This window comes from Rhinopithecus bieti, unplaced genomic scaffold, assembly GCF_001698545.2.
Source record: "Rhinopithecus bieti isolate Rb0 unplaced genomic scaffold, ASM169854v2 scaffold_24390, whole genome shotgun sequence".
Lineage (NCBI taxonomy): Eukaryota > Metazoa > Chordata > Mammalia > Primates > Cercopithecidae > Rhinopithecus > Rhinopithecus bieti.
In genome coordinates, this window is record NW_016811706.1 from 1,147,224 (window position 1) to 1,172,696 (window position 25,473).

General features: G+C 50.5%; 2 protein-coding genes across 4 annotated transcripts in view; both read left to right on the forward strand.

The window, feature by feature from the left end:
* Nucleotides 1–16,453, forward strand: part of KMT2D (lysine methyltransferase 2D) — a 40,760-nt gene extending 24,307 nt beyond the window's left edge. Inside the window, exons 36-55 of the mRNA XM_017894735.1 lie at nucleotides 1,899–2,022; nucleotides 2,168–2,252; nucleotides 2,358–2,424; nucleotides 2,535–2,767; nucleotides 2,869–5,763; nucleotides 5,906–6,046; nucleotides 6,169–6,336; nucleotides 6,498–6,657; nucleotides 7,441–7,516; nucleotides 7,683–7,858; nucleotides 7,961–8,091; nucleotides 8,745–8,877; nucleotides 8,956–9,083; nucleotides 9,575–10,715; nucleotides 11,946–12,082; nucleotides 12,182–12,312; nucleotides 14,010–14,295; nucleotides 14,514–14,587; nucleotides 14,713–14,821; nucleotides 14,994–16,453. Of these exons, the coding sequence (XP_017750224.1) occupies nucleotides 1,899–2,022; nucleotides 2,168–2,252; nucleotides 2,358–2,424; nucleotides 2,535–2,767; nucleotides 2,869–5,763; nucleotides 5,906–6,046; nucleotides 6,169–6,336; nucleotides 6,498–6,657; nucleotides 7,441–7,516; nucleotides 7,683–7,858; nucleotides 7,961–8,091; nucleotides 8,745–8,877; nucleotides 8,956–9,083; nucleotides 9,575–10,715; nucleotides 11,946–12,082; nucleotides 12,182–12,312; nucleotides 14,010–14,295; nucleotides 14,514–14,587; nucleotides 14,713–14,821; nucleotides 14,994–15,086 (6,488 nt within the window). The 3' untranslated portion in view covers nucleotides 15,087–16,453. The remainder of the gene's footprint in view (nucleotides 1–1,898; nucleotides 2,023–2,167; nucleotides 2,253–2,357; nucleotides 2,425–2,534; nucleotides 2,768–2,868; nucleotides 5,764–5,905; nucleotides 6,047–6,168; nucleotides 6,337–6,497; nucleotides 6,658–7,440; nucleotides 7,517–7,682; nucleotides 7,859–7,960; nucleotides 8,092–8,744; nucleotides 8,878–8,955; nucleotides 9,084–9,574; nucleotides 10,716–11,945; nucleotides 12,083–12,181; nucleotides 12,313–14,009; nucleotides 14,296–14,513; nucleotides 14,588–14,712; nucleotides 14,822–14,993) is intronic.
* Nucleotides 16,454–17,132: 679 nt separating this feature from the next.
* PRKAG1 (protein kinase AMP-activated non-catalytic subunit gamma 1) overlaps nucleotides 17,133–25,473 on the forward strand; it is a 19,588-nt gene continuing 11,247 nt past the window's right edge. For 2 of the 3 annotated variants that reach the window (XM_017894737.1, XM_017894739.1), the window contains exons 1-2: nucleotides 17,135–18,207; nucleotides 24,093–24,141. In XM_017894737.1, coding sequence (XP_017750226.1) covers nucleotides 18,199–18,207; nucleotides 24,093–24,141 — 58 coding nt within the window. In that variant the 5' untranslated portion in view covers nucleotides 17,135–18,198. Of the gene's footprint in view, nucleotides 18,208–24,092; nucleotides 24,142–25,473 lie in introns of all 3 variants that reach the window. The other variant, XM_017894738.1, reaches the window with a different exon arrangement.

Below are 25,473 nucleotides of genomic sequence, written 5' to 3' on the forward strand. Positions count from 1 at the left end.
AGTGGTGGTGCAAAAAAAAGCAGTTGAGGTCAGGCATGATGCCTCATGCCTGTAATCCCAGCACTTTGGGAGGCCAAGGCAGGTGGATCACTTAAGATCAGGAATTCAAGACCAGCCTGGCCAAGATGATGAAACCCTATCTCTACTAAAAATACAAAAATCAGCTGGGTGTGTGCCAGGCGTGGTGGTGCATCCCTGTAATCCCAACTACTTGGGAGGCTGAGGCAGGAGAATTGCTTGACCCCAGGAGGCAGAGGTTTTGGTGAGCCAAGATCGCCTCATTGCACTCCAGCCTGGGCAACAAGAGCGAAACTCCATCTCAAAAATAAATAAATAAATAAAAATTAGCTGGGTGTGGTGGTGCATGCCTGTAGTTCCAGCTACTCGAGAGGCTGAGACAGGAGAATTGCTTGAACCCAGGAGGTGGAGGTTGCAGTTAGCTGAGATCACGCCATTGCACCCCAGCCTGGGCAACAGAGCGAGACTCTGTCTTTAAAAAAAAAAAAAGTGGGATAGGTGAAAAAGTTCATTGAGGCTGTAATGGCGGGAAAACCTATGGGATGTTTCAAGAACAGTGAGTGAATTAGTTAGGCTGGAGTAAACTGTTTAGAGTGAAGTAAGTGACATAATTTTGGTGAGGTAATATGGGGGCCAGATTGAAAAAGACCTCAAATTATAATAGCATTTATTGAGTAATTACTATTTGCCAAGCAGTTTACTGAGCACTTCACACTTTTTGTCCAATTTAATCATTACAGCAGACTCATTAAATAGGTATTGTTATTATCTTTGATTACAGAAGAGGAAACAGAAGTGGAGGTTAAGTAACTTGTCCAAGATTACACAGCAGCTAGCAGAGCTAGATCTGAAGTCTGGTCGGTACTCCTCTTAACTATTTACTGCCTCAGAATTCCAGGAGAGGGAGTTTGGTTAGTCCTTAAGAAAGTGGGAGCTCTGGCCAGGTGCTGTGGCTCACACCTTTAATCCCAGCACTTTGGGAGGCTGAGGTGGGTGGATCACCTGAGGTCAGGAGTTCCAGACCAGCCTGGGGAACATGGTGAAACATCGTTTCTACTAAAAATACAAAACTTAGCTGGGCTTGGTGGTGGGTGTCTGTAATCACAGTTACTCGGGAGGCTGAGGCAGGAGAATCGCTTGAACCCAGGAGGTAGAGGTTGCAGTGAGCCAAAACGGCACCATTGCACTCCAGCTTGGGTGACAAGAGCAAGGCTCTATCTTAAAAAAAAAAAAAAAAAAAAAAAAAAAGAAAAACTGGGCGCTCAGTTAAGTTTTCTGAGCAGTGGAGAAATATACGAAGTGTGGGATTTTAGGATGATTTAATTAACTTTTTGGTAGTTGGTTGTTTCTTTTTTTTTGCCCAGCATTCTAGACAGACAGGAGAGTGGACTACAGGTGATGCATGCGGTACCCAAAACAGCTCTGGAATCTAGGGCTTTGCAACAGTGCCAGCATCTTGGGTTCTTGGGCTGTGCTAGTTGCACTAAGAACATTGCATTTGAAGAATGCTTTCCAAGTCATAAAGTGTACTTAAATTCTTGTCACGTTTGATCCTCTTAACACCTCTGAGGTAGACGGAGTAGGGATCATCATCTGTATCAAATAAAAGGGTAAACTGAGGTGAAATAATGCAGGTTGACTCAACAAATATTTACAGAGCCACTTTTTCTAGCATGGCGCAAGTAAAAACAGGACCACATGTCCTGTGAATAATAGAGCTGATTCACCCAGGCAGACTGGCTCCTAATTCAGTGGTCTTTCTGCCTTGCCATGCCATTGTTCTGCCTGGTGTGGTTGAGGTCAGGATGTTGAAAGGAATCGCAGATATTCAGTGAAGCATTGGCCCCATAGCCCAGCTCATTTGGTTCTCCCCTCTCCAGACCTGGACAAATTTGCTGCAGAAGATATCATTGATCCTATTGCAAAGGCCAAGATGGTGGCTTTGAAAGGCATCAAGAAAGTGATGGCTCAGGGCAGCATTGGGGTGGCACCTGGTATGAACAGGTAAGAATCAGGGCCGGAATGGGTTTGGCCCTTTTCTTTCCCAGTCACACCCCTTCTTGGCCCCACTCCCTACTTGTCCCACGTTTCTTTGCCTTCCAACTTTCTTATTGCCAACACTTATCCTCTGTGCTTTGGTGGACTCCAGACAGCAGGTGTCTCTGCTAGCCCAGAGGCTCTCGGGGGGACCCGGCAGTGATCTGCAGAACCATGTGGCACCTGGGAGTGGCCAGGTAAGTGGTCAGGTGGGAGTAGGAACTTGTGTCTTATGCCGTTGGGGCACCCTTCTTAGGGCCTGGCAGGGAACAATGACCCTTTAGCAGTCTCTCTCATTGCAGGAGCGGAGTGCTGGTGATCCCTCCCAACCTCGTCCCAACCCACCCACTTTTGCTCAGGGAGTGATCAGTGAGTATGGGGCATGGGAGGAAGGTGCAGGGAAGTGGTTTGGGACATATAGAGGAAGAGGGATTGGGATTACCATTTTGCAGGTCCTGACACCCAGCTTCTTTTCCCAGATGAAGCTGACCAGCGGCAGTATGAGGAGTGGCTGTTCCATACCCAGCAGCTCCTACAGATGCAGCTGAAGGTGCTAGAGGAGCAGATTGGTGTACACCGCAAGTCCCGGAAGGCTCTGTGTGCCAAGCAGCGCACTGCCAAAAAAGCTGGCCGTGAGTTCCCAGAAGCTGATGCTGAGAAGCTCAAGCTGGTTACAGAGCAGCAGAGCAAGATCCAGAAACAGCTGGATCAGGTAGGGGAAAGCAAACTTCAGCCTAGCACCCAGAAGGCAGGGAAGAGGGATGGCATGGGGGGAGCATGTCCCAGCCTGACCCCTCTGACCTCCCACGTTAGGTCCGGAAACAGCAGAAGGAGCACACTAATCTCATGGCGGAATATCGGAACAAGCAGCAGCAGCAACAGCAGCAGCAGCAGCAGCAGCAGCAACAGCAACAACACTCAGCTGTGCTGGCTCTTAGCCCTTCCCAGAGTCCCCGGCTGCTCACCAAGCTCCCTGGTCAGCTGCTCCCTGGCCATGGGTTGCAGCCACCACAGGGGCCTCCGGGTGGGCAAGCTGGAGGTCTTCGCCTGCCCCCTGGGGGTATGGCACTACCTGGACAGCCTGGTGGCCCCTTCCTTAACACAGCTCTGGCCCAGCAGCAACAACAGCAACATTCTGGTGGGGCTGGATCCCTGGCTGGCCCCTCAGGGGGCTTCTTCCCTGGCAACCTTGCTCTTCGAAGCCTTGGACCTGATTCAAGACTTTTACAGGAAAGGCAGCTGCAGCTGCAGCAGCAACGCATGCAGCTGGCCCAGAAATTGCAGCAGCAACAGCAGCAGCACCTTCTAGGACAGGTAGCAATCCAGCAGCAACAGCAGCAGGGTCCTGGAGTACAGACAAACCAAGCTCTGGGTCCCAAGCCCCAGGGACTTCTGCCTCCCAGCAGCCACCAAGGCCTCCTGGTCCAGCAGCTGTCCCCTCAACCACCCCAGGGGCCCCAGGGCATGCTGGGCCCTGCCCAGGTGGCTGTGTTGCAGCAGCAGCACCCTGGAGCTTTGGGGCCCCAGGGCCCTCACAGACAGGTGCTTATGACCCAGTCCCGGGTGCTCAGTTCCCCCCAGCTGGCACAGCAGGGTCAGGGCCTTATGGGACACAGGCTGGTCACAGCCCAGCAGCAGCAGCAGCAACAACAGCACCAACAGCAACAACAGCACCAACAGCAAGGGTCCATGGCAGGGCTGTCCCATCTTCAGCAGAGTCTGATGTCACACAGTGGGCAGCCTAAACTGAGCACTCAGCCTATGGGCTCTTTACAGCAGCTTCAGCAGCAGCAGCAGCAGCAGCAGCAGCAGCAGCAGCAGCAGCAGCAGCTGCAACAGCAGCAGCAGCAGCAGCAGCAGCAGCAGCAGCAGCAGCAGCTACAACAGCAGCAGCAGCAGCTACAACAGCAGCAGCAACTTCAGCAGCAGCAGCTTCAACAACAGCAACAGCAGCAGCAGCTTCAACAACAGCAGCAACAGCAGCAGCAGCTTCAACAGCAACAACAACAGCAACAGCAGCAGCAGCTTCAACAGCAGCAACAGCAGCTACAACAGCAACAGCAGCAGCTGCAACACCAACAACAGCAGCAGCAGCAGCAGATGGGCCTTTTAAACCAGAGTCGAACTTTACTGTCTCCTCAGCAACAACAGCAGCAGCAGGTGGCAGTTGGCCCTGGCATGCCAGCAAAGCCTCTTCAACACTTTTCTAGCCCTGGAGCCCTGGGCCCAACCCTCCTCCTGACGGGCAAGGAACAAAACACCGTAGACCCGGCTGTTTCTTCAGAGGTCACTGAGGGGCCCTCTACACATCAGGGAGGGTCGTTAGCAATAGGAACTACCCCTGAGTCAATGGCCACTGAACCAGGAGAGGTAAAGCCCTCACTCTCTGGGGATGCACAACTTCTGCTTGTCCAACCCCAGCCCCAGCCTCAGTCCAGCTCTCTGCAGCTGCAGCCACCTCTGAGGCTTCCAGGACAACAGCAGCAACAAGTAAGCCTGCTCCACACAGCAAGTGGAGGAAGCCATGGGCAGCTAGTCAGTGGATCATCTTCTGAGGCTTCATCTATGCCCCACCTGCTTGCTCAGCCCTCTGTTTCCTTAGGGGAGCAGCCTGGGCCCATGACCCAGAACCTTCTGGGCCCCCAACAGCCCATGCTAGAGAGGCCCATGCAAAATAATACAGGGCCACAACCTCCCAAAGCAGGACCTGTCCTCCAGTCTGGGCAGGGTCTGCCTGGGGTTGGAATCATGCCTACGGTGGGTCAGCTTCGAGCACAGCTCCAAGGAGTCCTGGCCAAAAACCCACAGCTGCGACACTTAAGTCCTCAGCAGCAGCAGCAGCTACAGGCACTCCTCATGCAGCGGCAGCTGCAGCAGAGTCAGGCAGTACGCCAGACCCCACCCTACCAGGAGCCTGGGACCCAGACCTCTCCCCTCCAGGGCCTTCTGGGCTGCCAACCTCAACTTGGGGGCTTCCCTGGATCACAGACAGGCCCCCTCCAGGAGCTAGGGGCAGGGCCTCGACCTCAGGGCCCACCTCGGCTCCCTGCCCCACCAGGAGCCTTATCTACAGGACCAGTCCTTGGCCCTGTCCATCCCACACCTCCACCATCCAGCCCTCAAGAGCCAAAGAGACCTTCACAATTACCTTCCCCCAGCTCCCAGCTTCCCACTGAGGCCCAGCTCCCTCCCGCCCATCCAGGGAACCCCAAGCCCCAGGGGCCAACGTTGGAGCTGCCTCCTGGGAGGGTCTCACCTGCTGCTGCCCAGCTTGCAGATACCTTGTTTGGCAAGGGTATGGGACCTTGGGATCCCCCAGACAACCTAGCAGAAACCCAGAAGCCAGAGCAGAGCAGCCTGGTACCTGGGCATCTGGACCAGGTGAATGGACAGGTGGTGCCTGAGGCACCCCAACTCAGCATCAAGCAAGAACCTCGGGAAGAGCCATGTGCCCTGGGAGCCCAGTCAGTGAAGAGGGAGGCCAATGGGGAGCCAATAGGGGCACCAGGAACCAGCAACCACCTCCTGCTGGCAGGCCCTCGCTCAGAAGCTGGGCATCTGCTCTTGCAGAAGCTACTCCGGGCAAAGAATGTGCAACTCAGCACTGGGCGGGGGTCCGAGGGGCTGCGAGCTGAGATCAACGGGCACATTGACAGCAAGCTGGCTGGGCTGGAGCAGAAACTACAGGGTACCCCCAGCAATAAGGAGGTGAGTACTCTGGCTAGAGTAGAGCAGGTAGAGTGGGGCCTAGGGCCAGCGGGGGGGCAGAATGAGTGAACCTGGGTCAGACAGAAGAGATGAGGGCTCTGAGGAGGAGGGTAGCAGCCTTCACTGGGCTTATTTGGCTTAGGATGCAGCAGCAAGGAAGCCTTTGACACCGAAACCCAAGCGGGTACAGAAGGCAAGCGACAGGTTGGTGAGCTCCCGAAAGAAGCTGCGGAAGGAGGACGGGGTCAGGGCCAGCGAGGCCTTGCTGAAACAGCTGAAACAGGTGACCCCCAGGAGCCAGTCCCCTGGTCCCATCCCAGGATAGGGGGCACCCTGTCCCCCAGCTGTGCAAGACAGCATTGCAAATGCTGCCGGTTTTCAACTTTGTCATCTTGCCCCTCATAGGAGCTGTCGCTGCTTCCCCTAACGGAGCCTGCTATCACCGCCAATTTTAGCCTCTTCGCCCCCTTTGGCAGTGGCTGCCCAGTCAATGGGCAGAGCCAGCTGAGGGGGGCCTTTGGAAGTGGGGCGCTGCCCACTGGCCCTGACTACTATTCCCAGCTGCTTACCAAGGTCAGAAAAATGGCAATATTTTTTGGGAATAGTTGAAGTTCTTGGGAAGGTGAGGGTGGGAATGGAAAATTGAGGGAATTGTTGACGTAGAGTGGGACCAGGAGATTATACCAGTCTCCCTATGCCATCTTGCACACAACACCCCACCCCCCACCCCCCAGAATAACCTGAGTAACCCGCCGACACCACCCTCGTCGCTGCCCCCCACCCCACCCCCATCGGTGCAGCAGAAGATGGTGAATGGTGTTACTCCATCTGAAGAGCTGGGGGAGCACCCCAAGGATGCTGCCTCTGCCCGGGATACTGAAGGGGCACTGAGGGGTAAGTCAAGAGCAGATACCACCCCTGGTGGGGTTTGGTAGCTGGAGTCCAAGCCAGTTAGTGTGCTGTACAGTTTAGAAATGAGTGGGTTGCCTGCTGTCCTGTGTGTTTACATAACAGGGCACTTGAGGTAGGAAGGGCCCCTTCAGGACTGATTTCTTGGGGACCAGAATGGACATTTGGAGTCTAGAGCAAACACAATAGGGGAGGTGGGTGGCAAGGAGCATCTTTATGAAGCTTTGTATAGAAGGAACAGTCCAGCTTTAGTGAGTGTGGAGCTAGACTGATCTGGATTTGAATTCTGGTTCCTGCATTCATTCAACTGTGTTACCGTATCCAAGTAACTTGATTGCCTTGTGTGAGCCTCAGTTTCCTCACTGGAAAATGGCTATTGTAGTACTCACCTAATGGAGTTGTTAAATGACTAAACAAACTCCAAAGAGTGTATCTAAAGCCAACTGCCACCAGGCATGGTAGCTTATGCCTGTAATCGCAACACTTTCGGAGGCCAAGATGGGAGGATTGCTTGAGGCCAGGAGTTCAAGACCAGTTTGGGCAATATAACAGGACCCCCCATGTCTATGAAAAAAATAAATAAAGCCAGTGCCTGGCATGCACGACAGACTCAATAAATATAGCTTGTCTGCCCCAAACTGGTAGGTGGGAGGACAGTTAATCATGATAGCTGAGATCTCATGCTAATTAGGCCTAAAATATTGGGAGAAGGTACCATCAGCCCTGGCCACCCTCACCTGACTTTTCTTCTCCCCACCCACCCCTCAGATACTTCAGAGGTGAAGAGTCTAGACCTGCTGGCCGCCTTGCCTACACCCCCTCACAATCAGACTGAGGATGTCAGGTAGGGGTGGGGCCGGAAATGGGGATGAGGAACAAGGGTGGGGGACAGGTTGCCTCATATTTCCTTTGGCCAATGGCAGATTTCAAGTAAGATATCTATTCATCTCTAGATTTAGGAGGGGGAGTCTGCAGGGCTGTAGCAACAAATGTCTACTTTTGGTCCCTAGGATGGAGAGTGATGAGGATAGCGATTCTCCTGACAGCATTGTGCCAGCTTCATCCCCTGAGAGCATCTTGGGGGAGGAGGCCCCTCGTTTCCCTCATCTGGGCTCAGGCCGGTGGGAGCAAGAGGACCGAGCCCTCTCCCCTGTCATCCCCCTCATTCCTCGGGCCAGCATCCCAGGTATGTGCTACTCTGGATGTGGGCCAGGCCCAGTTCACCTGGGTTGTCTGAAGCTAGGGGAGAGGCGGCCAGGGGTTACACAAATCCCTCTTTCTCATTCAGTCTTCCCAGATACCAAACCTTATGGGGCCCTTGACCTGGAGGTCCCTGGAAAGCTGCCTGCCACAACTTGGGAAAAGGGCAAAGGAAGTGAGGTGTCAGTCATGCTCACAGTCTCTGCTGCTGCAGCCAAGGTGTGTCCTAGGGGTACCTCGAGGCTGAGGGGAACCTGATCAGAGGGCAGTCCCTGGAATTTGTCTGGATAAGAAAAACTGTAGTTGTTTAAAAACATGTACTGAGTACCTATTGTATGTGAAAGCCTGGGCTAGAGTCTGTGGAATTTGGATATGAAGCATGATTCCTGCCCTCACGGGGCTCATAGTCCCATAGTAAAGACAGACAAGTCAACAACTAAGGAGCACCTGTGTGTGTAATGCCACAGGTACTACATGACAGCATTGCCCCAGTCATGTTTGGTGGGACTCTATCAGCTGTTTTGAAAATATTAACGGACTTTTGTGGTCAAAGAAAGTTGGAAAACACAGTTAAAATGACAGTATGGGTTTCTTTACTACAAGTAGAGTCCTCAGGTCTTTTTAATTTGCTGACGTGTATCATGAGCCTCCAAGTCATGGATAGAGCATGCATCATTTCCTAAATGTAGTTGATGTAGTCCCCTTTTCGTGGAGCTCCCATCAGTGCTCACAGCAGGGCTGGGTGACACAGGATAGAACTCCTGCTCTGGGGAGTGGGTTCTAGGTGTCCTTGTCCCCACCCAGCTGATAGTAGAACTCACCTCAGACACTTGGCTGACATGTTTCTCCCATTCCTTCCCCGGCCCTGGCAGAACCTGAATGGTGTGATGGTGGCAGTGGCAGAGCTGCTAAGCATGAAGATCCCCAACTCCTATGAGGTGCTGTTCCCAGAGGGCCCTGCCCGGGCAGGCACTGAGCTTAAGAAGGGGGAAGCTGAGGGTCCTGGTGAGTGTGGCAGGGAAGCCTTTTGGGACTTGAGGGAAGTGATTCTGTTGGGACGCTCTGATCCACTCCTTTCTGTAGGTGGGAAGGAAAAGGGTCTGGGAGGCAAGAGCCAAGACACTGGCCCTGATTGGCTGAAGCAGTTTGATGCAGTGTTGCCTGGCTATACCCTCAAGAGCCAACTAGACATCTTGAGCCTTCTGAAACAGGTAGGTCTAGGGGAGAAAAAGGGGTGGGTGTTAGAAAAAAGGGGCTGCTGGCTAGGCACGGTGGCTCATGTCTGTAATCCCAGTGCTTTGGGAGGTAAGGGGAGTGAATCACTTTAGGCCAGGAGTTTGAGACCAGCCTGGCCAACATGGCGAAACCTCATCTCTACTAAAAACAAAAACAAAAAAAAAGTAGCCAGGCATGATGGTGCATGCCTGTAATTCCAGTTACTCGAAAGGCTAAGGCATGAGAATCCCTTGAACCCAGGAGGCAGAGGTTGCAGTGAGCCAAGATTGTGCCTCTGGATCCAGCCTGGGCAACAGAGCAAGACTCTGTCTCAAAAAAAAAAAAAAAAAAAAAAAGAAAAGAAAAAAGGGGCTGCCTAGGGCAAAGAATGTGGAGGCCTTTTGGGAGGGTGGGATGTGGGTGAGGGGAAGGAGGGAGCTAGTTAGATGAGAAGCTGGCACTAATGATACAGGGCACCCTCCTACAGGAGAGCCCCGCCCCAGAGCCACCCACCCAGCACAGCTATACCTACAATGTCTCCAATCTGGATGTGCGACAGCTCTCGGCCCCACCTCCTGAGGAACCCTCCCCGCCCCCTTCCCCCTTGGCACCTTCTCCTGCCAGTCCCCCTACTGAACCCTTGGTTGAACTTCCCGCCAAACCCTTGGCTGAGCCACCCGTCCCCTCACCTCTGCCACTGGCCTCATCCCCTGAATCAGCCCGACCCAAGCCCCGTGCCCGGCCCCCTGAAGAAGGTGAAGATTCCCGTCCTCCTCGCCTCAAGAAATGGAAAGGAGTGCGCTGGAAGCGGCTGCGGCTGCTGCTGACCATCCAGAAGGGCAGCGGGCAGCAGGAGGATGAGCGGGAAGTGGCAGAGTTTATGGAGCAGCTTGGCACAGCCTTGCGACCTGACAAGGTACCTCGAGACATGCGTCGCTGCTGTTTCTGTCATGAGGAGGGTGACGGGGCCACTGATGGGCCTGCCCGCCTGCTGAACCTGGACCTGGACCTGTGGGTGCACCTCAACTGTGCCCTTTGGTCCACGGAGGTGTACGAGACCCAGGGCGGGGCACTAATGAATGTGGAGGTTGCCCTGCACCGAGGACTGCTAACCAAGTGCTCCCTGTGCCAGCGAACTGGTGCCACCAGCAGCTGCAATCGCATGCGTTGCCCCAATGTCTACCATTTTGCTTGTGCCATCCGTGCCAAGTGCATGTTCTTCAAGGACAAGACCATGCTGTGTCCAATGCATAAGATCAAGGGGCCCTGTGAGCAAGAGCTGAGCTCTTTTGCTGTCTTCCGGCGGGTCTACATTGAGCGGGACGAGGTGAAGCAAATCGCCAGCATCATTCAGCGGGGAGAACGGCTGCACATGTTCCGTGTGGGGGGCCTTGTGTTCCACGCCATTGGACAGCTGCTGCCTCACCAGATGGCTGACTTTCATAGTGCCACTGCCCTCTATCCCGTGGGCTACGAGGCCACACGCATCTATTGGAGCCTCCGCACCAACAATCGTCGCTGTTGCTATCGCTGTTCTATTGGTGAGAACAACGGGCGGCCGGAGTTTGTAATCAAAGTCATCGAGCAGGGCCTGGAGGACCTGGTCTTCACTGATGCCTCTCCCCAGGGTGAGCGGTGGGCCCTTGAAATGGATAATATGGTATGGGGAAAGTTTCTCCCAGGGTCACTGTTACAGTGTCTGTAAGAGGACCTGTAGCCTCTATGTGAGTGATCCTCCTTCCCCCACCTCAGGCAGGCAGGGGGTCTCTTGCAAATTCCCAGTGAAAGTGTTTGAGCCTCTCTGTCACCCTAAATTCCCTTGTAGTTGAAAATATTTTGCTTATCTCATCTCACATACTCTAGTGCCTTTTGCTATCCTCAATGGAACAAAAGAAAATAGTTCTGAGACTATCGTCTGCTTCACCTAACCTAATCCTAACCGAGTTCCTTGTGGTTGTGTTTCCCTGGATGAAATCGGAATAACTTTGATTTTAGTTTTAGTGTTAATGATAAAATAACAGTAAGAGCAGGTACCTTTTTTTGAGTGTGTACTGTGAGCCACAAACTAAGCTAAGTGATTTGTGTAGTTTATTTTGTTCATACAACCCTATGAGGTAAGTATTGTACTACGATTATGCCCAGTTTACACATAAACTGAGTCTTAGATTTAAGTACAGTTATGCATTGCTAAATGACAGGGATACATTCTGAGAAATGCATTGTTAGGTGATTTTGTCATTGTGTGAACTTCATAGAGTGTACTTACACAAACCTAAATGGTGCAGCATACTACACACCTAGGCTCTGTGGTATACCCCATTGCTCCTAGGCTACAAATCTGTATAGCATGTAACTGTACTGAATACTGTAGGCAGTTGTAACATATGGTAAGTATGTGCATCTAAATATAGAAAAGATACAGTAAAAATACAGTATTATTGTCTTACCAGACCACTGTTGTATATATGATTCCTCATTGAATGAAATGTTGTTAAGCTGCACATGACTGTATTTGGCTCAGGGTCCCATGGCCAGTACTAGAACCTGAGCGCAAGTCTTTCCAACTCCAAAGCATGCCTGTTCTTTCACTAGGGACCTTCCATGGCCTATGCTGGGTCCACTGGGCCCTGGGTTTCTGTCTTAAGGCTCTGTGATGACCCCCTGTTGTTGGAAGCCTCCTGCTTCTTAACAGACAGTGAGACTAGGAGGCCAAGAGAGGATCCGGAAGACCAGCACACCTTCATGATAGGGAGGCTTGAAGGCCACAGAAAACAACTGTGGTTCTGGATTGGGGTTAGGGACTGGAGGTCAGTGAGCAGAAGTTGCCTCTAAGGGCTGCTCTCTTCCCTGCTTCTTAGCCGTGTGGAATCGCATCATTGAGCCTGTGGCTGCCATGAGAAAAGAGGCTGACATGCTGCGACTCTTCCCTGAGTATCTGAAGGGCGAGGAGCTCTTTGGGCTGACGGTGCACGCTGTGCTTCGCATAGCTGAATCAGTAAGGAAGGGGCTGGGAGCTGGGGGGCTTGGCGGGCACTGAGAACTTTGGCCACCCCAAAAAAACTCAGGCTAAGGTGAGTATGAACTGTGCCCACAGCTGCCCGGGGTGGAGAGCTGTCAAAACTATTTATTCCGCTATGGGCGCCACCCCCTTATGGAGCTGCCACTCATGATCAACCCCACTGGCTGTGCCCGATCAGAGCCTAAAATCCTCACACACTACAAACGGTGAGCTTGTGATGCTGGAGCCAAGGGATGTGGGTGTGGGTGTTGATAGGGATCCTCTGGTCCCATCATGAGGATTTAGGATACAGATCAGAGTTCTCGTGGAGAAACTGGGGAATCACTCTTAGACCTCCTAATTAGAGAGCACACAGATATTAGCAGGTTATCCTTTTCCTCTTCTCCCAACCTGCTGAGATGCACTTGGGATATAGGACAGAATTATCTCGGGCACCCTGGGGAGGTAATGGGTAAACTGGTGAAATTTTATGAAATATATGAGGGACCTGGTCACCTTTTTCCTCTCCTGTTTTACTTCCAGTGGGAGGGCCTGTGATTCTCCCAAACCTCAGATACCCCATGAGTGCTAGGGTCACCTTCCCTTCCCCGTGAGTGTTGGTGTCAAAAATAAATAGTTAGAGATATAATAGAAAAATAATAAAACCTTACATTTGTATAGCACTTTATACTTTTTTTTTCAAAGCGTTTTCACATCCATTATCTCATTTGATCCTCACAACAACCTTATGAGGTAGGTAGGGCAGGTGGTATGACCCCCATTTTACAGCTGAGAAAACTGAGACCCAGAAAGATTAAATGACTAGGCAAAGGTCACACAGCTGGGACCAGATCCTTACTTCTGTGGGTCCTTGTTCTTTCTGTGTACCAGGGACCTTAGTCCCTGGGTAGAGGGAGGCAGAATCTGTGGTAGCAGGGCTTTCTTGAAGGTCTTTGGTGGCTCCTAGGCTGTCGTAGAGTGTCAGAGACTCTCTATCCCTAGCCAACCTTGTCCTTGATGCCCTGCAATGGTGGTTTTCAAACTGTGAGTGCATGTGTTCCAAAAAGTTCTCGATCACATAAACTGATGGGTTGAACTTGGCCTTCCCATGCATATCTCTTCCTTCCCCAAATTGGATTAAACCAGAAGAGCTCCATTGTCATCTAGTTTATGTATTGGAGTTCCAGTCAACATTTTGTTAAAGAAAAAAGCAAAGATTTCTGCTAAATGAAAAAGAACCAGAAACATTTGAAAACCACTGCTCTGGGATGGCAAGAATTTGGCTGGTACCCTAGGGTGGTAAAAGGTATCCTGCCAGGCAGCCGTCATTCCCCTGCACTGAGCCATCTGCACAGAGCCCAATGTTATGTCAGAGAAGGGGACAATCCGAAAAAAGGATACCACCTTTAGGCTGTGAGTTCACAGCCAGTTTTAATTCAAATCTAGCCTAGCGTGGTAGGCACAGTCCCCATTTTCAGGGCTTCCAGTATGTGCAGGAGGTAGCATTCAGACATTCAAGCAAACCATCAGCTTAAATTCTAGGCCTGGGCTGCTCGCGGAAAACTTCCCAGAGGAGCATGGCCTTGAGAATGGTTTGGCAGGAGAGTGGTAGGAAGTGGGAGATGGGAGAGCAGGCTCAGTGTAGGGGAATTGGTGCCCCCCATCTCCCTCCACACTTCACCCCTCACCCTGGGCTCTCTGTCCCACCCAGGGTGTCAGAAGGGTCCCTATAGCTAGTTGCTTCCTCACCAGAGCTGAGACCCAGTTGCCTCTACTCCTTTCCCAAGGCTGCACTTCCAGTGCTTGCCAGCAGCACACGCCCCTAACTGATGTGTTGCACATCCCAGGAGGTGGTGGAGGAGGTGGGTGGTATGTACTTGGTCTGAGGGCGAGCTGTCTTGTCATGGATTGTATCACCTCCCAGGCCCCATACCCTGAACAGCACCAGCATGTCTAAGGCATATCAGAGCACCTTCACAGGCGAGACCAACACCCCGTACAGCAAGCAGTTTGTGCACTCCAAGTCATCTCAGTACCGGCGGCTGCGCACCGAATGGAAGAACAATGTGTACCTGGCTCGCTCCCGCATCCAGGGCCTGGGGCTCTATGCAGCCAAGGACCTAGAAAAGCACACAATGGTTATCGAGTACATTGGCACCATCATTCGGAACGAGGTGGCCAACCGGCGGGAGAAAATCTACGAAGAGCAGGTATAAGCTGACAGAGGGGCCATTGTGGTGCATAGTCCGCACTCAACCAAGGAGCAAGGGTCAGGATTGGTCGCAGGAGAGCAGGAGGAAAGCTGTGGTGGGGAAGGGAAAGGCAGGAGAAATGAAGAACATGCAACAGAAGCCCACTGCCTGAGTCTCCTACCTGATCCCACTCTCTGATACTCTTGTCCCTTCTTCTGCAACCTCTGCCTTTCTAGAATCGAGGCATCTACATGTTCCGAATAAACAATGAACATGTGATTGATGCTACGTTGACCGGCGGCCCTGCCAGGTGAGAGATGACGAGGAAGGAGGGATTTAATGGTCCCTGAGTAGCACTCTGGGGGATAGACGACAAGGAATCAAAATTTTCGCAAGTTAGTTGCCTGACATCCCTGACTCTGTCCCTCTACCCAGGTACATTAACCATTCCTGTGCCCCTAACTGTGTGGCTGAAGTCGTGACATTTGACAAAGAGGACAAAATCATCATCATCTCCAGCCGGCGAATCCCCAAAGGAGAGGAGGTGAGAGGAAGTATCCTGAGTGAGTGACAAAGCAGCTACTCCTCCTCCTTTCACCCCTTCTCTGCCATTCCCTAAATGTGGGTTCCTAGGCTGGGCACCTCAGATCATATCTTCTCTGCCCTCCCTTCTTCCTTTGGGGGCTAGCATTGATTCTGCCCTCTTCTCTTTTCAGCTAACCTATGACTATCAGTTTGATTTTGAGGACGATCAGCACAAGATCCCCTGCCACTGTGGAGCCTGGAATTGTCGGAAATGGATGAACTAAGAAGCTTTGAGGCTACCAGGCAGGGGAGTCCCCCTACCCACAACCTCTTCCCTGAAAGGGTTGAGGGGGAAGAGAGGTAGCAGCCAGAGCCAGGACCCAGGGCTGGGGCTGCCGGCTGACCGGAGCCCCTGGAGCAGGAGGCTGGGGCAGAGGGCCCTAGGCCAAGCCCACCCTGGGCACCAGGGACAACCCTCTTCCCCACCACCGGCCCTCAGGCTGGCATCTCTGCCCCCAGCTCCAGGAGGGGCCAGACAGAAGCAGCCATTGGGCATCTCAGGTTTGAGGGGGATATGGGCCGGGAACTACCCAGAAGCATCTGGGAGGCAGCAGGGTGGGGGAAGAGGATGTGTGGCCGGGCCTCACAGCCCTGCTGCTCCCACTGACCTCTCTGGCCCAACTCAAGGCTGCAAAGAGACTTGACTAAGCTTGACAATCCCAAAGGCCGGGTCCCACACCTGGCCCTGCCTGCCGGGTCCTGCCCCACCCTCACCCCATCCCCTCTCTTGATCTGTCTGTTTCCCTCTTTTCCTCTGTGTTTCTGTCTCTCTATGGGTTGTGTTTCCTTGTTTTCCACTCTGACAAATGCAACATGAACGGGAAAGAGGCGCCCAGCTGCCTAGGAGGGCAAGCTGGGCAAGCCGGGCAAGGAGACCCCGCACCCACACCTACCTCATTTAAGTGTTGGATTTTTTGCTGTTTTGAAATGTGAGACCCTCTCCAAGCCCCCTACTGCCCCAACCCTCTCCCCCACCTCACTGCCCTCTTCTGAGTGGGTGGAAGAGGGGTAGGAGGAGGAAGAAAACAACAACAAAAAATCCATCTTTGTTTTTAATTATGGGCATGGGATGGTGGTTGAGGCAAATGATGATGAAGATTGGGGATGACTGGCCCCTAGTTGCTCTAGGACTTCCTTCTCCATCTGGACATGGGGGCAGGAGGGGGCTAAACCTAGGACCAGGATATCTCTCTCCTGTTTTCCCAACCCCATCATAAGCCTGTTTGCCCTCCAGCCCCTGGACGGGTTGGGTGGGGGGTAGGGTGAGGGCTATCCCTGAGTGGCATGCCCATACCTAATGAGGCAGGGTGTGGCCCGGAGCTCCCACTTTCCCTCAGTCACCAAACTGCTGCTGGTCTGGTGGGAAGGGGTGGTGATGTGGGGGTGGGGAGCTTAGTGTCAGCGAGGGGAGGGTGGGGGGTATTTATCTATTTATACATGGGATTGTACATAGTCTTGTGGGGCATGGGGGAGCCGGCTGGAGGTGAGAACCCTCCCCTCTCCCCCCACCCCCGGGGAGAGCAAATGTAAAACTACTAATTTTTGTGCTTTATATATTCTATATAAATATATCTATTTTCTTTTTACAAAACCAGTTTATAAATGGTAGGGGGGTGTGGGGCGGACACATGGAGCTCCCCTTGTGGGGGGGCCCCCTCCATTACCCAACCTACCGCCCTTTTCCTCACCCCCCACCCCACTCCCCACCCCTGGCTGTGACTGCTGTAAGATGGGGTATAGAGGCTGGGCAATTCCCACCCCTGTTGTATAGTTGGACTATGTTATAACGCACAAAAGAGAGCTGACCCCAGGGGGAGCCAGAGGGTGATGGGTTCCTTGCCTCCCTTTCCTTCCCCTTTCTGCCCAAGCTTGTGCTGCAGTTTAACCTCTTCCTGGGGGTGGGGGTAGGTAAGGGGTGGGTGACACCCCAAACCCCTCTCTGGTAGGGAACCGTGGGGATGAAGATGAAGCTTATATGCAGTTCTCTTCTAGGGGCTGTGGGCAAAGGGCATTTTGTAATTAATATTTTCAAGAATCAGATGTCTGGAGTGTAGGGGTGGGCTTGGTGGTGGTGGACGGGCGGGCCTGCTGGAGGGGGAGCTTGGTGGCTGTTGTGATTTTAGGTTTGTTTTTGTTTTGTTTTGAATTTGGGGAGTTGTGGATTGTTGGGGTAGGGAGATTTTTTTTTTTTTTTTTTTTTTTTTTTTTTTTTTTTTTTATTTTGGGGGGTGTGGGGTTTTTGGGGGGGGGGGGGTTTTTTTTTTTTTTTTTTTTTTTTTTTTTTTTTTTTGTTAAAGCTGCTTCCTCAACTGTTTCAAGCTGCAAATGTTTAAGAGAGTAACACCCCCCACTCCCACAGGAACCGCTGTAATTAAATCAGACAGTAGGAAGACTGGGCTGCAGCCCTCAAAGCCACAGCCCTTGATGTTCCTTTTCGGAGAGCAATAGGTCTGGGCTACAGGGAGGGGGAGATTGGCTCCCGTGAGTCAGGCTGTGTTTGGGGCTTGGGCCCTGGAATTGGGAAAAGGGGATGGGGAAGACTTTGTAAGCATATGCTAGGTATCCGATAGTCCTGTAGAATTTAGTGAAGAAACCTTATACAGTTTTTAATTTTTATATAAACTATAACTCAGACCCAAGCTACAAGGTTGGAATTTTGGTTGGTTTTTTTTTAAGTACCCTGCCTGTATAATTGCATCAGAATCCCCCACCCCCCCGTGTTTGTATTTTGGGTTGGTTTACACTCGCACATACTCAATTTTCAGTTTTCCCCTTTACAGTCTTCTCCCCTCACCTCCAGGACCCTCCCCCTTTTTAAAAAATAAATCGCTGACAAGTGTGAATCCCGTGAAGACTTTATTTTGTGTTGTGTGTATCCTGTACAGCAAGGTTGGTCCTTCGTAACAACGGATGAAATGGTTCCCTTTTTTAAAGCGCCCTCTCTCCCTCCACCCTCAGCGCCCCTGTCCTTGGCATGTTTTGTATCAGCGATCATTCTGAACTGTACATAATTTATGTTGCGAGAGGCAAAGGGCAAGTTTTGGATTTTGCTTCTTCCAAGTTTGTTTTTAAACGACAAATAAAAAAAGAACATTTTAAATACAAGCGGCTCCGTCCCGTGACCCTCGCCGTCAGCCGGATCCGTGCGGTCAGAGAGGACCCGGGGGAGGGCGGTTACCGAGGCCCGCCACCGCCGGAAGGGTGGGTTACCCGCCTTCCGCCGTAGTCTGGCGACTGCCATGACGTGGGCGGAAGTGGCGTCGCCGCACCGGATGTGGGGCGGGGCCTTCCCCAAGAGTTTCCTAAAGCGAGAAAACCAAGCCGGCGCCTCTTGCAATGGAGACGGTGAGGAGCGCAGGAGGGCGGTCGGGGGCGCTGTAGAGCCTAAGACCCCCCTTAGGAGACCGGGAGGGCCGGGCAGGGGCTGGCGCTGGTGTCTAGCAAACAAAAAGCAGCCGGGTGTCTGCCCTATCCCGTGACCGTGTCCCTCCGCTTCTTCGTTGGGCGCATCTCCTAGGACTGGGCCGCGCCCCCGCCACCTTTCCGTACGCGGTACCCTTAGCCCAAGCAGGCAGTGACTCCTGGCCCTCCTTGGAGCCCACGTATGCCGTGGCAATCTCGGGCCTCCTTTCCTCTTAGCACCTCAAGCCCTTTTAGAGGTTTGAGAGCGCAGGGTTGTGATCCGGCTTTGCTGGGTGAGGCAGGGGGCGTCCAGAGGGATCTCCGTTTGTAGGTAGCTGCTGGACCTCGGTGGTCTTTCTGTGATCCCTGCAATCCCTGGCAGGAGGACATCTGAAGATCTTTATACTGCATCCAGTGAAGTCACATTCCCTCAATAAGACCGAGAATTGAGGTTTGCTTGAAAGAGGAAAACTTGCAGTGTTAGAGGCCGATGTGTCCCTGGACAAGTTTAGGTCATGGCCCGCTCTGCGACTCTAAGGAGGAGTTTTGGCATAGCTCATTCTTGGCGAGCAGGCATTGACCAATTGTGGCAGGGCCCTGTCACCCTCCCACAGATGCCGCGGGTTGCCTGCTACATGTTTGCACCCACCCTCATTCTCAGGAGTCTTTTTCTAGCGCTCTGTAACCCCTCCCATACACTTCCCTCTCCACAGTTTTTAACCATGTGTCTTCTTTCAGGCAGAGTAACTCTTCCCATCTTGGTTTTTATCATTTGCTACTGTAGTTATGAAAGGAATGCAAGTTCACTTTGCTTTGGATTACATGCCCAGAGTAATTCTTTGCCACACCCTTTCTTCTGCCCACAGAGAGGTTGTTTCTTTCAGGTTTTCGAAAAGAAAACCGACCAAAGTACTAAATTCGCAGGCAAGGAAGCCAGTTCTGACTAATCAAGATAATCTTGAACAAAAATAAGGAGTCTAATTCCATTAAATTTAAAATAACATGTCATATTCTACTTACTTGTGAGTGTATTATGGTTTACAGAGCATTTTTATGTAGATTTTCTAATTTAGCCTTCACACTTTATGTACTGGATTAGGCTGTGGGGTGGAAGTTAAAAAGAGGAAAAAGAAAACAGCCAGGTGTGGTGGCTCACGCCTGTAATGCCAGTACTTTGGGAGGCTAAGCCAAGTGGATTGCTTGAGCTCAGGAGTTCAGCACCAGTCTGGGCAACATGATGAAACCCTGTCTTGACAAAAACAAAAACACAAAAATTACCCAGGCATGATGGTGGTGGTGCATACCTGTAGTCCCAGCTACTCTGCAGGCTCAGGTGGGAGGACTGGAGGCTGGAGTTAGCTGAGATCATGCCACTGCACTCCACTCTGAGTGACACAGCGAGATCCTGTCTCCAGAAAAAAAGAAAAGAAAGAAAACTCCTGCTTTGAAAACGTTCAGCCTAACTGGAGTAAGGGTGAGGGCAAGCCAGCAACAGCTGTTATTTAAAGGTAGACTATAATAAACGCTGTCATTAATATGAAAACAAAGGACTGTGACAGAATAGTTGAGAGAAAAATTACTTTGGACCTAGGAGAGGGCACTGCAAATTGAGAGCAAGGGCACTGAAACTGGGGGATGTGGAGAATTGGGGGTGAGCCAGCGGCTTGATGTTGCTGGCTTTGGATTTTGGTCACAGTGAGAGAAAAGACTGGAAAAGTAGGCTAAGATCAGGTCGAAGGTATTACACACCATGCTAAATTTGAACTTTGTTTTGTAATAGGGGACCCATGGAAGATTTATGAGCAAGTCAGTGAATGTCTTTTAGGAATGTTCATAGCAGCTTTCTGTACATGGACTGAGCTACTTCGGAAAGTAAAGTTTCTTGTTAATGGAGATGAAAGCCCCTTCCAAACCTGAGATGCTTTGGTGAAAGCATGAAAGACAAATTGAAGAGCAGATAGATTTGGGCCAAGGACCCCAATTTAAACAGTCTTGCAGAAGTGAGAGGTAAAAGCCTAAATTAAGGCTGTAAAATTGGCAATGAGAGAGATGGATCTGAGGCATTTCTAACATACCAGCTTAGCTGATAACTGGTAAGAAGACAGCTGTACAAAACAAAAAAACAAGATGGGAACTACAGCGAGAATAATAGGATTGGAGGGACAAATGTTTTGTTTCGTATTGAAGCATTTGAGGAGTCTCTGTGACATCTATGGTTGTCAAACAAATAATTGGAAATGTAGATCAGAAGTTTGGAAGAAATTGCGAGTCTATTTGTCAGATGTAGACTGTGTCTCTGTAATATTTTGTACTTACGTGGTACAGTTGTACTTTCTCAGGTCCCCTATGTTATTAAAAGTAGAAAGGCCAGGCACAGTGGCTTATGCCTGTAATCTCAGAACTTTGGGAGGCCAAGGTGGGCGGATCGCTTGAGCCCAGGAGCTCAAGACCAGCCTGGTCAACATAGCGAGACCCCATCTCTACAAAAAAATACAAAAAGTAGCTGGGCTTATTGGTGTGTGCCTGTAGTCCCAGCAGCCCAGGAGGCAGAAGTCGAAGGATTGCTTGAGCTGGGGAAGTTGAAGATACAGTGATCTGTGATCGTGCCACTGCACTCCAGCCTGGATGACAGAGTGACACCCTGTCTCAAAAAAAAAAAAAAAAAAGTAGAAGTAGATGTAACTACATAATTCCCCCTCTGATATGGTGAAACAGGCAGAAAGTTAAAAGTCATTGTCGGGCTCCGTGGCTCATGCCTGTAATCCCAGCACTTTGGGAGGCCGAGGCGGGCAGATCAAAAGGTCAGGAGTTTAAGACCAGCTTGGCTGGCCGGGCACAGTGGCTCACGCCTGTAATCCCAGCAGTTTGGGAGACCGAGGTGGGCGGATCAAGAGGTCAGGAGATCAAGACCATCCTGGCTAACACGGTGAAACCCTGTCTCTACTAAAAAATACAAAAAATTAGCCAGGCGTGGTGGCAGGCACCTGTAGTCCCAGCTACTCGGGAGGCTGAAGCAAGAGAATGGCGTGAACCTTGGAGGCGGAGTTTGCAGTGAGGGGATATCACGCCACTGCACTCCAGCCTGGGCGACAGAGCGAGACTCCATCTCAAAAAAAAAAAAAAAAAAAAGGACCAGCCTGGCCAACATAGTGAAACCCCATCTCTACTAAAAATACAAAAAAACTCAGCTGGGCATGGTGGCAGGCGCCTGTAGTCCCAGCTACTTGGGAGGCTGAGGCAGGAGAATCGCTTGAACCCGGGCGGCGGAGATTACAGCGAGCCAAGATCACGCCACTGCACTCCAGCCTGGGCAACACGACACAGCGAGACTGTCTCAAAAAAAAAAAAAAGTCACATATTCAGTTGTGTTTGACTCTGTTATGTTGGTAGCTGTATCTCTAGTTAGCTATATGTTTCTTTCCTCCCTCTGTAACTTAGTCTTAGGCATATCTGTTCATATCAGTGTGCATCATTCTTTGAGAATTAAAAAACAAAACAACTGTGAATTATATGCAAAATCCTGTGCTTGGTGGTATGGGGGATACACAGTATAAGATAGTTCTAGGTTTCCAGGAATTTATAATCTGTTTGGATAGATAATGGACAAAACAAGTATCGCACAGTACAATATGTATCATATGATGGGTAAATTCTACAGAAGTAGCTGTTTTTGTGCCTTTGTGTAGATCTTTGTGAGACTCTGATATATCATGTGTCTATCTTTATCGTAGCCCTCTCTCCTACTTACAAGTGATGAGGCTGTTGTTCTGATAGTCCTGCCAAAATGGCAGGCCACGCTGACAGTCTTATGCAGTCCAGAGGGAAGAGAGGGAGATTATCCCCCTTACTCCCTGCACTCTCCCCTAGCCCATTAAGGGAGAAAAGTTTAGGGCTGTCGTAAACTTCCCTGGTTTAGGAAGTTCAGCCAACCTCCCAGGTTGAAGTTTTTAATGTCATGTTACTACAGAAGCTGTGGGGATGAAGTATGGTTTTAAGTTATTTTGGAGATATCACCCAGAGAAAGTGGAGCCAAGACTGTTGAGGCTAGCAGATGAAAATTGTTGTGATCCCTTCTGGGTTCCTAAATAACAATGGCATTTCCAAATGTTCCCACTTGAGGGAGCACAGAAATGGTTCTAAGTTTTGTGTAGTCAAAGCACTCTAATCTCAGACTGTCTTGGGAAGGGAAACTTGGAAAACCAGCATCCCCTGGCTATAGCAGCCTTTGTTTGACTGACAAGGGTGCTGAGTGGACTCGAGTCCCCAGTTTCAGAACATTCATGTTCCTTACCCACCTCTCAGTCATTCAGGCTTTGACTGGCTAACAGTCAGCTACAGGGATCCTCCCCAGTTGTGGCCCTCTCTCTACCATGGAGGTAGACAATGATAGAACCAATGTCTGTGGTTCTAGTGCCTACAAATATGCTTAGTTAGTGTCTGTGTTTGGGGGAAGACAATGCTATCTCTCTGGCTTCCATGTTTTAATAAAGTGGATCTGTGAGAATCTTGTAGGGGTTAGCCCTAAGCTCAGATCTTTAGTCTTAGCTTTTAAGACCTAATGTTTCATTAGGCGGTATAGTGTACAAGAACATGAGCTTTGCAGATAATGCTCATTCCGGTCAGAAGTGGATAGAAGCATTTCTGGAAGGCACAATATTGTAGCAGTATTGGTTTCTTCTCTTCTGTGATTCCAGAGAGGTAGAATTTCATCAGAATGGAATAAATACATTCAAAAATTTTATAAAAATGGCTGGTTGTGGTGGCTGATGCCTGTAATCCCAGCACTTTGTGAGACCGAGGCGGGCAGATCAGTTGAGGTCAGGAGTTTGAGAACAGCCTGGCCAACATGGTAAAAACGCTGTCTCTGTTACAAATATGAAAATGAGGTGGGTGTGGTGGCACACGCCTGTAATCCCAGCTCTCAGGAGGCTGAGGCACAAGAATCGCTTGAACCCAGGAGGAGGCAGTTGCAGTGAGCCAAGATCACGCCACTGCACTCTAGCCTGGGCAACAGAGCGCGACTCTGCCTCAAAACAAAACAAACAAACAAACAAATTTACAAAAATGAACACTGCCAAGATAACCAAACTCTTCATCAGTTATAATAAATTATTTTCTTAGGTATAAGTAGTTTTAAAATTTTTTGTTTTTTCATGTATGTTATTTATTAAAATTTTGATGTTACAAAAAAGCAGACCACAAGCTCTGGAACCAGAAGATAGGTGTTTGAATGCCACCTCCACTCCTTATCAGCCATGTGACCTTGGACAGCTTGCTTAATGTCTCTTGACTCTCAGAGACATAATCTGTGAAAATAAGGCTAATAATAGTATTTACCTCAGGGTTGTTACGAAGATTAAATGAGATCATTATTTCTGAAGAGCCTTATAAGGCTGGGTGCAGTAACTCGTGCCTGTAATCATAGTGCTTTGAGAGGCCAAGGAGGGCAATCACTTGAGCCCAGGAGTTCAAGACCAGCCTGGGCAACATGGCGAAACTCCATCTCTACTAAAAATACAAAAATTAGCTGGGTATAGTGGCATGCGCCTGTAGTCCCAGCTACTCAGGAGGCTGAAGTGAGAGAGGATCACCTGACCCCGAGGAGGTCAAGGCTGAAGTGAGCTGTGATCACACCACTGCACTCCAGTCTGGGTGACAGAGCGGGACCCTGTCTCAGAAACAGAAAAGAAAAAACAGGGTTGGGGGAGGTGGTGGCTTTATAGTGCTTTAAAGAAAGTCATTATTTGTTCACCAACCCTTCCCCTAATGTTGCTAGGCTAAAATGGATGGAACCAGGTTAAGCTGAATCTGTTTTCTTGTTTCTCCAGGTCATTTCTTCAGATAGCTCCCCAGCTCTGGAAAATGAGCATCCTCAAGGTAAGTTTACTGAAGAAAGGAAAGTGGGCATGGAAACAATAGCCTGACCCTAACAATGTCTTCAACAATGCTTTTGAATCTCTCCCCTGGGAAAGTCAAAGCAGGGCCAGATAATGTGCCAAACCACAAAAATCAGTGACAGTAGTTTGGCGAGATCACCCAGGAATAAATCTTGGGCAGATTGGGGATGGTTAATATCTTCAATTATCAAACCACTTGAGAGAAACTTCTGAGGTACAGGGAAAACTTCCATAGGCAGCTCTGGGCTGGCTAACCATGTTTTAGAAGTCCTGGGTATTTTCTGTGTAGTCCAGAAACAGTGCCACCAGGATTTTATCACCCAGCAAGCTCACTAAAGCCATTGAGTGTACACAAAAAATTATGCAAAGGGCTGGGCGCTGTGCCTTACTCCTGTAATCCCAGCACTTTGGGAGGCCGAGACAGGTGGATCACTTGAGCTCAGGAGTTTGAGACTAGCCTGACCAACCTGGTTAAACCCTATCTCTACTAAAAATACAAAATTAGCCAGGTGTGGTGGCGCATGCTTGTAATCCCAGCTACTTGGGTGGCTGAGGCAGAATTGCCTGAACCGCAGAGGCAGAAATTGCAGTGAGCCAAGATCGTGCCAAGAGTGAAACTCCATCTCAGAAAAAAAAAAATTAAATTAAATTAGAAAAAGGCTGTTAGAACTAATCTAGTAATAGAAGCACTAAACCTCTAAAATCCAGAGCACAAGGAAGACAGTTCCAGTGCCGGCCAGTGCCTATTTTATGTTTTTGAGTACATTTGCATTAGCACCAAGGCAGAAACGTGAAACTCAAATTGCCTACATGGACCAAGCAGTGAAGTGAACTACATATGATTATGACAACCTGTAGATCTTGTGTTGCATCTAAAAGAAGGTGACAACTAGACTGGCCATGGTGATTCATGACTGTATTCCCAGCACTTTGGGAGGCCAAGGCGGGTGGATCACCTGAGGTCAGGAGTTGAAGACCAGCCTGGCCAACATGGTGAAACCCCGTCTCTACTAAAATAAAATATGGCCGGGCGCGGTGGCTCAAGCCTGTAATCCCAGCACTTTGGAGGCCGAGACGGGCGGATCACGAGGTCAGGAGATCGAGACCATCCTGGCTAACATGGTGAAACCCCGTCTCTACTAAAAAAACACAAAAGCTAGCTGGGCGAGGTGGCGGGCGCCTGTAGTCCCAGCTACTCGGGAGGCTGAGGCAGGAGAATGGCGTAAACCCGGGAGGCGGAGCTTGCAGTGAGCTGAGATCCGGCCACTGCACTCCAGCCTGGGCCACAGAGCGAGACTCCGTCTCAAAAAAA